This window comes from Acomys minous, assembly GCF_964271855.1.
Source record: "Acomys minous genome assembly, chromosome: 20".
NCBI classification, from domain to species: Eukaryota; Metazoa; Chordata; class Mammalia; order Rodentia; family Muridae; genus Acomys; species Acomys minous.
The window spans coordinates 23,424,937-23,434,720 of record NC_140502.1 but is presented as its reverse complement, the minus strand read 5'-3'; the positions used below and the strand labels follow the sequence as shown (position 1 = coordinate 23,434,720).

The window sequence follows — 9,784 nt, the reverse complement described above, 5'->3', positions numbered from 1 at the left end:
AAAGAATCCAGCCCCAGATTCTTTTCCTAATGTGTGGCAGTGCCAGGGCCTCACGGCATCATATGTGTAAAAGGTGTTCTGTCACTGACCTTTGCCGCTGCCCTTGGTGCTACGTGTGTGTGTGTGTGTGTGTGTGTGTGTGTGTGTGAGAGAGAGAGAGAGAGAGAGAGAGAGAGAGAGAGAGAGAGAGAGAGAGAGAGAAAGAAATTGTAGATGTATAGGTATGCTTGTGTCTGACTATGCACAGGCACAAAGTGAGAAATGTGTGATTTACTTTAAAAATTGACTTGAGGATAAAGTTTTACCTAAAACTAGTTGATGTAGGATCAGGCCTTCTGTTCTCTGTGGACCCAGGTATGTGGGGGCTCACGTGAACAGGAGCTGTGTAAAGTTGGTTGTTACCAGAGGTAGAGAAATCTATTCTGTTTAAAGATGGGAAGGTGCGTGGCCCCGGTGAGGGGCCTGGGATTCTGGGGTTGCAGGTTCACAGGTGAGGGGACTGGGGCTGTGGAGGGCATGAACACAAGGGGAGCACGCAGAACCCAACCCAAATGGAACCCCAAACCCCTAAACTTTTCCCTTTGCATGTCTGCCTCAGGGTCTTTTTTCAGGGGGTGGGGTTGTTTGTTTGTTTGTTTTTGTTTTTAGAGGCAGGGTCTCTCTGTGTAGCCCTGGCTGTCCTGGACTCACTTTGTAGACCAGGCTGGCCTTGAACTCACAGCGATCCACCTGCCTCTGCCTCCCGAGTGCTGGGATTAAAGGTGTGCGACACCACCGCCCAGCTTCAGGGTCTTATGTAGCCCAGGCTGGCCGGGAACTGACTGTGTAGCTAAGGATGACCTTGAACTCCTGAACTCCTGATCCTTCCTCCACCGCTTCCCTGAACTACAGGCGTGCGTCACACGCCCAGTTTGTGCAGTGCCAGGGAACCCAGGGCTTCATGGCTGAGAGGCAAAGCGTCTACACACCAAGCGTTTATCCCCGGCCTTTTGTTTTGTTTTAAGACAGTCTCGCTTTGTCTCCGGGCTAGTGCGTAGCTCATTATTTTTATTACACTTACTTATATATGTATATGTGTGGGGGGCGGGTGCAGCCGTGCAGCGGACGACTCTGTGGGAGTCAGGGCTCTCTTCCCACCAGAGAGCCACACGGTGAGTGCAGATGGTAGAACCGGGGTGCACCTGGGAGCATGGAGGGACAGAACCGTGCTCTGCAGAGCTCAGGGCTGTGCCAACCAGAATGAAGTGAAGGCTTGGGTAGGGGCGTGAGGTCACGGGGTCAGGGGTCGGGCAGGAAGATAGGAAGAAGGAGCTAGGCCACGCCCTGATGGCAGTGGAGAGTTGGGGACAGATTAACAGCAGAAGTGGGGTCAGCAAGGCCCCCTCCATGACTCACTCATCACTTCTCTCCACACAGTGACTCCCATGGACTGTGGCAGCGGCAGTGGCACGTGGAGCCGCAGTGGGCCACCGAAGAAGGAGGAGCTGGTTGGGGGCAAGAAGAAGGGCAGGACATGGGGCCCCAGCTCCACCTTGCAAAAGGAGCGGGCGGGAGGAGAGGAGAGGTGAGCGCGGGTGCTGCCCTCCTCCCCTGTGCCTGCCCGGCCTCGCCTGACCCTGGCCCCCTGTGCCTGCCCGGGCCTCGCCTGACCCTGGCCCCCTGTGCCTGCCGGGGCCTCGCCTGACCCTGGCCCCCTGTGCCTGCCCGGGCCTCGCCTGACCCTGGCTCCCTGTGCCTGCCCGGCCTCGCCTGACCCTGGCCCCCTGTGCCTGCCCGGCCTCGCCTGACCCTGGCCCCCTGTGCCTGCCCGGGCCTCGCCTGACCCTGGCTCCCTGTGCCTGCCGGGGCCTCGCCTGACCCTGGCCCCCTGTGCCTGCCCGGGCCTCGCCTGACCCTGGCCCCCTGTGCCTGCCGGGGCCTCGCCTGACCCTGGCCCCCTGTGCCTGCCCGGGCCTCGCCTGACCCTGGCTCCCTGTGCCTGCCCGGCCTCGCCTGACCCTGGCCCCCTGTGCCTGCCCGGCCTCGCCTGACCCTGGCCCCCTGTGCCTGCCCGGGCCTCGCCTGACCCTGGCTCCCTGTGCCTGCCCGGGCCTCGCCTGACCCTGGCCCCCTGTGCCTGCCCGGCCTCGCCTGACCCTGGCCCCCTGTGCCTGCCCGGGCCTCGCCTGACCCTGGCCCCCTGTGCCTGCCCGGGCCTCGCCTGACCCTGGCCCCCTGTGCCTGCCCGGGCCTCGCCTGACCCTGGCCCCCTGTGCCTGCCCCGGCCTCGCCTGACCCTGGCCCCCTGTGCCTGCCCGGGCCTCGCCTGACCCTGGCCCCCTGTGCCTGCCCGGGCCTCGCCTGACCCTGGCCCCCTGTGCCTGCCCGGGCCTCGCCTGACCCTGGCCCCCTGTGCCTGCCCGGGCCTCGCCTGACCCTGGCTCCCTGTGCCTGCCCGGGCCTCGCCTGACCCTGGCCCCCTGTGCCTGCCCGGGCCTCGCCTGACCCTGGCCCCCTGTGCCTGCCCGGGCCTTGCCTGACCCTGGCTCCCTGTGCCCCCTGCAGGCTCAAGACCCTGGGGGAAGGAAGCAAGCAGTGGTCCTCAAGCGCCCCCAACCTGGGCAAATCCCCCAAGCACACCCCCATGGCCCCAGGCTTTGCCAGCCTCAATGAGATGGGTAAGAGGCCGTGGGTACTCTGGGGAGTGGTGGGGGCGGAAGAAATCCTGGATGAAGGAGCATTGCCCAGGCGTAGGTGAGACGTGCCCGGAAGAGGAGATGGCAGCCATTGGCCTGGGGTTTGGCCCTCGTTTTCATTTTCTCCCCATGGCCTTGGGGAAAGAGATTTGCGCATGACAACTTAGTGGCATCCGGAGAGTGGGAGTCTTGCTGTTGGAGGTCGCTGAGGGAAGGTGAGAAAAGGCAGGGGCAGCCCAGTGACGGACCTCTCCGGTTGCAGAAGAGTTTGCGGAGGCAGATGAAGGCAACAGCGTGCCCCCTTCCCCCTACTCCACCCCGTCCTACCTCAAGGTGCCTCTGCCGGCCGAGCCCTCTCCTTGCCTGCAGGCGCCATGGGAGCCGCCAGCTGTGACCCCCTCCCGGCCAGGACACGGAGCTCGCAGGCGCTGCGACTTGGCGCTGCTGGGCTGCGCCACGCTGCTGGGCGCCGTGGGCCTGGGCGCTGATGTGGCCGAGGCTCGCGCAGGGGACGGGGAGGAGCAGCGGCGCTGGCTGGACAACCTCTTCTTCCCGCGCCCGGGTCGCTTTCCTCGGGGTCTCAGCCCGACCGGGCGCCCCGGGAATCGCCGCGATGACACAGCCCCCGGCTTGGGCCTGGCACCCTCAGCCACCCTGGTATCGCTGTCCTCTGTGTCCGATTGCAACTCGACGCGCTCCTTGCTGCGCTCGGACAGTGACGAGGCTGCCCCCACCGCGCCCTCCCCTCCGCCCTCTCCACCCGCCTCCTCGCCCAGCACCAACCCCCTTGTGGACGTGGAGCTAGAAAGCTTCAAGAAGGACCCCCGCCAGTCTCTCACACCCACCCACGTCACCGCCGCCCACGCCGTGAGCCGCGGACACAGGCGGACTCCGTCGGATGGGGTGCTGAGGCAGCGGGAGCCGCCTGAGCTCCCCAACCACAGTGAGTGCGGCCTGCGTAAGCCACCTGTCTCCTTCCGAGCATCTGCTGCTCCAGCTGCTGGGGTGGGGTGGGGGCCGGACAGCGCGAGGCCTGGGATGTCTGAGACAGGATAAGCTGGGAGGTGGCCTGCGAGGGCAGGGTAAGTGACTTGACGGCAACCGGAAGCCTTGGTAGCTCTCAGCACTGTCCCGCCTGCCCGTTTAGCCACTAATACGATGGCATGGTCAGGAGTGACTTGTGCCCTGCAGGCCCCGGGTTCTGTTTGATGGCTCCTGTGGTCGCATTTGACTCTCTGCCCCAGCAAGGTGCTGTTTTGATCACTTTTCAGAGATGAAGGCTTGAGCTGGGTGTGGTGGCACACGTAAGAGTCCCAAGCCAGCCTGTCGCAAACTTTTGTAAAGACCATCTTCCAGATGGATGAGCCATTGCAAGCCGTGGGGACCTGCCCACGGTCAAACGCAGGGTTGCTCATGGCTGCGGCCTTACCAGGAAATGTTTCAGGAGAAGCCAGTAACACCACTGTGCAAGGATGAGTGTTGCCTTAGAAATGGCACCCTTTGCCCCAGCCCCTCACAGCATGTGGTCCTCTCTCCCTAGGTCCTCGAGACCCCCTGGACTTTCCTCGCCTGCCCGACCCCCAGGCCCTGTTCCCCACCCGACGCCGGCCCCTGGAGTTCCCTGGTCGTCCCACCACCCTCACCTTTGCCCCAAGACCCCGGCCAGCTGCCAGCCGCCCCCGCCTGGACCCCTGGAAACTGGTCTCCTTTGGCCGGACACTCAACAGCGTCTCCCCTCCCAGCAGGCCAGACGCTCCAGAGAGCCCTGGGCCGCCCAGCGCGCAGCCCACGCTGCTGGACATGGACATGGAGGGCCAGAGCCAGGACAGCACAGTGCCCCTGTGCGGGGCCTACGGCTCTCACTGAGCCCTGCTCACCCACCCGCCTGGGCAGCCATGAATGTAGCGCCCCAGGCATAGCCACAGCCCACCATTTGCCAAGGTGGGGGAGCTCCTGGGCAGGATACCCACTCTATTTATTGGGGAAGGGGGAGGGAAGGACACTTAATTTATTCCTTTGTACCCCAGGGGATGGAGCTCTGAGCCCACCCTGCTGTGGGGAGAGGGGGGGCAGGGATACTCAGGGACAGGACATTGTGGGGGACTTGGCACAAACGGCAGCATTAAAGGTAACCCCTGCCCCCTACCAAGCTTGGCTGTGTGCACTTCCCCAGCCTGGGCCCTGACACTGACTTAGCCCACAATGGGGCACCTTTAAGCCCCACACTTCCTCCCTGGGCCTCTGGGTCTCTGAGGAAGTGAGGCCCGGGTATGGATCCCTCCTTCATCCCCAAAATAAGACCACACCAAGGAGACAGCAGCGACAGGCGCTTTACCAGTAAACACATGAGCCAGGGGAAGTTGCCTGGAGAGGTTGGAGGGAACAGGGTAGAGCCGCCTCTTGGCCTCAGCCCAGAACATTCCGAGCTGGGCCTCCAGTCCCCCCATCACTGTCTTCCCTCTGCAGGCTACACCGGTTCATCTTCAACTGAGTCAGCTGGATGTAGCGGAGAACGTTGGTGTCTGCGGGGGGGGGGGGGATGGGGGGACAGGAACATTATCTGGGTGTCCTGAGGCATCAGCAATGTCCTCATGACCTCAGCTCACAGTGGCTCCACCCCCAGCACGTCAGCTGTAGCCAGCACCCAGAGACATTTCACACACACACCCCACCTCACGCTCTGCTGGGAGCTGGGAGCGGCTCCTGTCACACCTCCACGCACTCCCAAGTGACAACTGTTCTCACCCAACCGCTTCACAGGAAAGCTAATCTTGCCTCTTCGCTCCCACAGCCCGGCATGCAGCACCTGCTGTGTTCCCCCCTCGGGGGCTTGTTTCATGTCTGCACACGCACAGGGACACCCTGACTTGACTTGACCAAGGGCCAGGGACAAATGTTCTAAGCAGATGAGTAGGGGGCAAAAGGGTGGCGGAGGAGCCGAGTGTTCCGCAGGAGGGAGTGAAGGAATATGGGGGGGGGGGAGTGCGTTCAAGGCCGTCATAGGTGAGCGGAGAGAAACACCAGTGGGTCAGTGGGTCAGGGATGTAGCCCAGTTGGTAGGGCGCTTCCTTTGTACGTGTGCATGTGGCCCGGTAGGGTAAACGTCAGAGGAGCAGCATGGGTGACGGTGGATGGATGATGGACGGGCCGGGCCGTATGAGGAGTCTTAGGTGACCAGAGAGCTTGTCCAGAGCTGGCAACAGCACTTCCCGGGGTAGTTTGCCTCTGCCCTGGTTCTCCCGCCCTGGTTTCCTCTGCTCTAACGCCCAGCCCAGCCCAGCCCTGCAGCTCACCTGTGGGCTCCCGGCTGCGGGCGTCCTGCAGGTAGCGCAGCGCGCGCGCGTAGTCACCCAGGTGGTAGAAGGCAATGCCAGCGCGATAGGTGGCCTTGAAGTTGCCCTGCTGTTTCTCCAGCACCTTGAGACAGTACTCGCGCACGCGTTCGTAGTTCACCAGCTCCGACTGCAGGAGGCAAGCTGCGGGGATGCGGAGGCCGCGCTCTCAGACGCTGCCGCCCCGCCCCGCACCCCGGGAACTCACACGACCTCGGCCTAAGGGGTTGCTCCGGCCACCGGGGGACACCAGCTGACTGGGCCGCTAGTACAGGCTCTATCTGCGCCGCCGCTAGAGGGCGCAGGGCAGACGCGTCAGAGGCAAAATAGCTGGCGGTTTCCCAAACGATTGCGGAGGTGAGGGAAGCAGCCGGCGCAGGGGAAGCCTTTCTAACCTTGGCTCACGTGCGGCCGGTGGGAATAGAAACGAGCCGCCGGGGGAAGTGGGGCTGGGAAGACCAAGCCCAGAGCCCACCAGCCAAGCCCCCTGCTTCTTCCATCCAAGAAGCCCTGTCCGTCTACTCCCAACTCCGGTCCTCATCAAGTTCCGAAGTCTCTCCAGTAGGACCACAGCCCTGACTCCTTCGGCCTCCAGCCGCCGCCCTTAGGCCCTAAGGCCTCCCGATTGCGCCTCTCCTCCCACCTGTGTCACCCACGTTCTCTGCGCCCCGCCCCCACGACCCCCGACGGCCCCGTTACCAGTAAGGGAGTCGTAACATTCAACCTCCGTGTTCTCCACCAGGCGCCGCTGCTCCTCGCTGAGGCGGGCGGGCCCCGGGCTGGTGGGGGGTCCTGGGGACGGGGCGGGCAGGCCGCCGGGGCGAGCCCCCTGAGCCGCCTTCAGCTGAAGCAGCGCTCGGTGGTACTTGCCAATGGCTTCTCGGAACTTCTTCTCTCGGTAGCAGCGCTGACCCTCCGTCTTGAACGCCACGGCGGCCCGCAGGCTGCTGTCGAGCGCCGTGGCCAGGCCCCCAGACGGCTCTGGGGCAGGACCCGACCGAGCCGAGCCATGGCGAGGCGCTGAGCCGGGGCCCGGCGGGGAGAGGGCGGGAGGCGGGCGCGGTGGAGGCTCCGGGGCAGCGCTGAGCATCAGCACCGGGGACAGCGCGCCGCGCTGCATTGTGGGAAACTCCTGCGGCCGCCGCTGCAGCTACCGCATCGCCCCCCGCGGGGCCGGTCCCCACCCTTTCTCCGCCCCCGCATCTCTGGCTGCCGTCTGCCGGCTGCCCCCTATGGGTCTAGAGAAGCCCCTCCAGACTCCCCCTCGCTCACCCTCAAATCAGCCTGCGTCTAGCTGTTCTGGCGCCTTTCCCACAGTCCTTACCCTCCCACCAGCCTGCATGCTTTCCCGGAGATTTCTAGAAGAAACCGAGCGGGCAGACATCGTTTTCGTGGAAAGCTGGTTTTCAGCCCACCAGTCATTTGGCATGTTGGATAAGAACACAGGACAGGGAGGCAAGCTGCCCAGATTCAAACCCCTACTTTTTTTCCCTCACTACTGTATGATTCGGACAGTCCCCCCCAAATTACCTGTAGTCCTTTAGTGCGGAACAATAGTACACACGTTGGAATAGATTATTTATGTAACAAATAGCCATTGCTCAGTTTCTGTCCTGGGAGTGCTGGGGCCATGATAAGAAGAACAGGAGCTAAGCGGGGTGCCACCTGCCTGTAATCACACTCTAACATCTGAGGCAGGAGTGTGGAAAGCTTGAAGTCAACCTGGTGCTGTAGAAGGAATTCCAGAGCAGCCATGGGATGCAAGGAAAGGAGAGGGGGGGGGAGGTAAGGAAGATGGGAGAGAATGGGAGAGGAAAAAGAATTATTTAGATTCTGTCTGTACCTCCTCGGTGCGCAGTCTGTTGTGGATGAGGCCGGAGAGCACAGGGAAAGGTTCATGGCCAGGACAGAGAAGTCCACAGGAGACATCCGCCCTGAAGTGGGTTTGGGCACTTCCGGGAGGAGGGGCGACTCTGCAGCCAGAGCATCCTGCCCCTTGCCTTCCCTCACTCCCAGAAAAGCCATTGAGAAGGTGACAGTGTCCACTGCCAACCCAGAACCACCAGCACAATAAGGACAGCCAAGTAACCATGGCTGGGCAATGGTGGCGCATGCCTGTAGTCCCAGGGCTCACGAGACAGAGGCAGGAAGAGCCCTGTGGTTTCCAGGAGAGCCTGTTCTAAGACAATGTTTCATGTCAGCCAGAGCTACACGGTGAGACCCTGACTGAAAGAAGAAGAAGAAGAAGAAGAAGAAGAAGAAGAAGAAGAAGAAGAAGAAGAAGAAGGAGAAGAAGAAGAGAGGAGGGAGGAGGAGGAGGGGAGGGAGAGGAAGAGGAGGAGAAAGGGGAAGGAGGGGGAGAGAGACGGGAATCTTTTTATTGTGGGCAAGCAAAATCGCTGTGAAAGCACTGGCCACCAAAACCTGACCACTTGAGTTCCATGCATGGAACCAACTCCTGAAAGTGGTCATCTGACTTTCTTTCTACATGCTATAGCACATGTGTGTCATGTGCAAACACACACACACAATTGTAAATTTAAAAATCTTTAAATCTTTTCAGATTATTACTATGTGTTTCTTTTCCAGGATACTCCTATGCAGCCAAACAAACAAACGAAAAAACAAGCAAACAAAAAAATCTCACTATTTGCTGAGGGGGACTTTGCGCTCCAGATCCTGCTTTTACTTTCCCGGTGTTGGCATCACAGGCACATATCCCCATGCCTGGAGTTTATGCGATGTTGGAGAGTGGATCCAAGGCTTTCAAGTATGGTAGGTGCTCTACCAACTAAGCCACACCCCAGGCCTCAGATAGGAAAGACCTTCACAGGCCCGCACGTGTGCTGTGTTGGATTAAAACTATCTAGCTAGGGGCTAAAGAGGGGGCTCCAGGGTTAAGAGCTCTTGCTGAGTTTCCAGCGAGCTCGGGTTCAGTTCCTCGAACCCACGTGGTGGCTCACAACCGCACGCAACCTCAGTTCCAGGGGATCCAACGCCCTCTTCTGGCTTTCAAGAGCACCTGCACTTACATGTGCAACTTCACTCAGACACACATGAATAAATAAATCCTTTAAAACACTGAATTACCCAAGAGTGATGACACATGCTTGTAATCCCAGAACCTGGGGGGCTAACACAGGAACACTGTGACTTTGAGGCCAGCCTGGCATACTTATCACCTATATTTGATGCATACATATATGCATGTACAAACACAGCAATGTGTGGTAGTATCAAGAGGTGTTTTGGAATCCTAGGTCTTCAGTCAGTTTAACAGAGTTTGAAGAGCCTGCCACTAGACTGAGGCATTATTCTTTGTAAATAGGGCAGGCCTAGTTTGTCCACTTTTCTCACTCATCCTTAGCAGTTTCTTCCCACCCTTTTGTTTTTGTTTTTGTTTTTTTGTTTTGTTTTTTTCCAGACAGGGTCTCTCTGTGTAACCTTGGCTGTCCTGGACTCACTTTGTAGACCAGGCTGGCCTCGAACTCACAACGACTCACCTGCCTCTCTGCCTCCTGAGTGCTGGGATTACAGGCCTGCGCCACCACGCCAGGTCCCTCTTCCCGCCTCTTAAAAGAATCCCAGCTTTTTCCTGAAGAGCAGCCCTAGGGAAGCCCGCCAGTGCCCCCTGGTGGAAGAATTTAGCAAGAGAGTTGCTGAGATTATCCAGAGGCATGGGGGGTGAGGGGTTGGGGGGACAGAATTTAACCAATCAAAATCGAGCCTGGGAAGTTGGACCAATGTGGATGGAGAGCTCGCTAAGTAAAAGAAATT

The 9,784-nt window shown here is 60.3% G+C and overlaps 2 protein-coding genes across 2 annotated transcripts in view; one reads left to right on the top strand and one right to left on the bottom strand.

The window, feature by feature from the left end:
- The window catches only part of MAP3K10 (mitogen-activated protein kinase kinase kinase 10), a 20,472-nt gene extending 15,652 nt beyond the window's left edge, over positions 1-4,820 (top strand). The window contains exons 7-10 of the mRNA XM_084771537.1: positions 1,417-1,564; positions 2,545-2,657; positions 2,938-3,618; positions 4,216-4,820. Coding sequence (XP_084627663.1) covers positions 1,417-1,564; positions 2,545-2,657; positions 2,938-3,618; positions 4,216-4,541 — 1,268 coding nt within the window. The 3' untranslated portion in view covers positions 4,542-4,820. The remainder of the gene's footprint in view (positions 1-1,416; positions 1,565-2,544; positions 2,658-2,937; positions 3,619-4,215) is intronic.
- A 167-nt stretch (positions 4,821-4,987) lies between these two features.
- TTC9B (tetratricopeptide repeat domain 9B) lies at positions 4,988-7,191 on the bottom strand. The gene is made up of 3 exons (XM_084771538.1): positions 6,707-7,191; positions 5,969-6,151; positions 4,988-5,197 (listed from the first exon to the last, which is right to left on the bottom strand). Exons 1-3 carry the CDS (start codon positions 7,125-7,127, stop codon positions 5,082-5,084), a joined length of 720 nt encoding a protein of 239 aa, XP_084627664.1. The 5' UTR covers positions 7,128-7,191; the 3' UTR covers positions 4,988-5,081.
- Between the last annotated feature and the right edge of the window lie 2,593 nt (positions 7,192-9,784).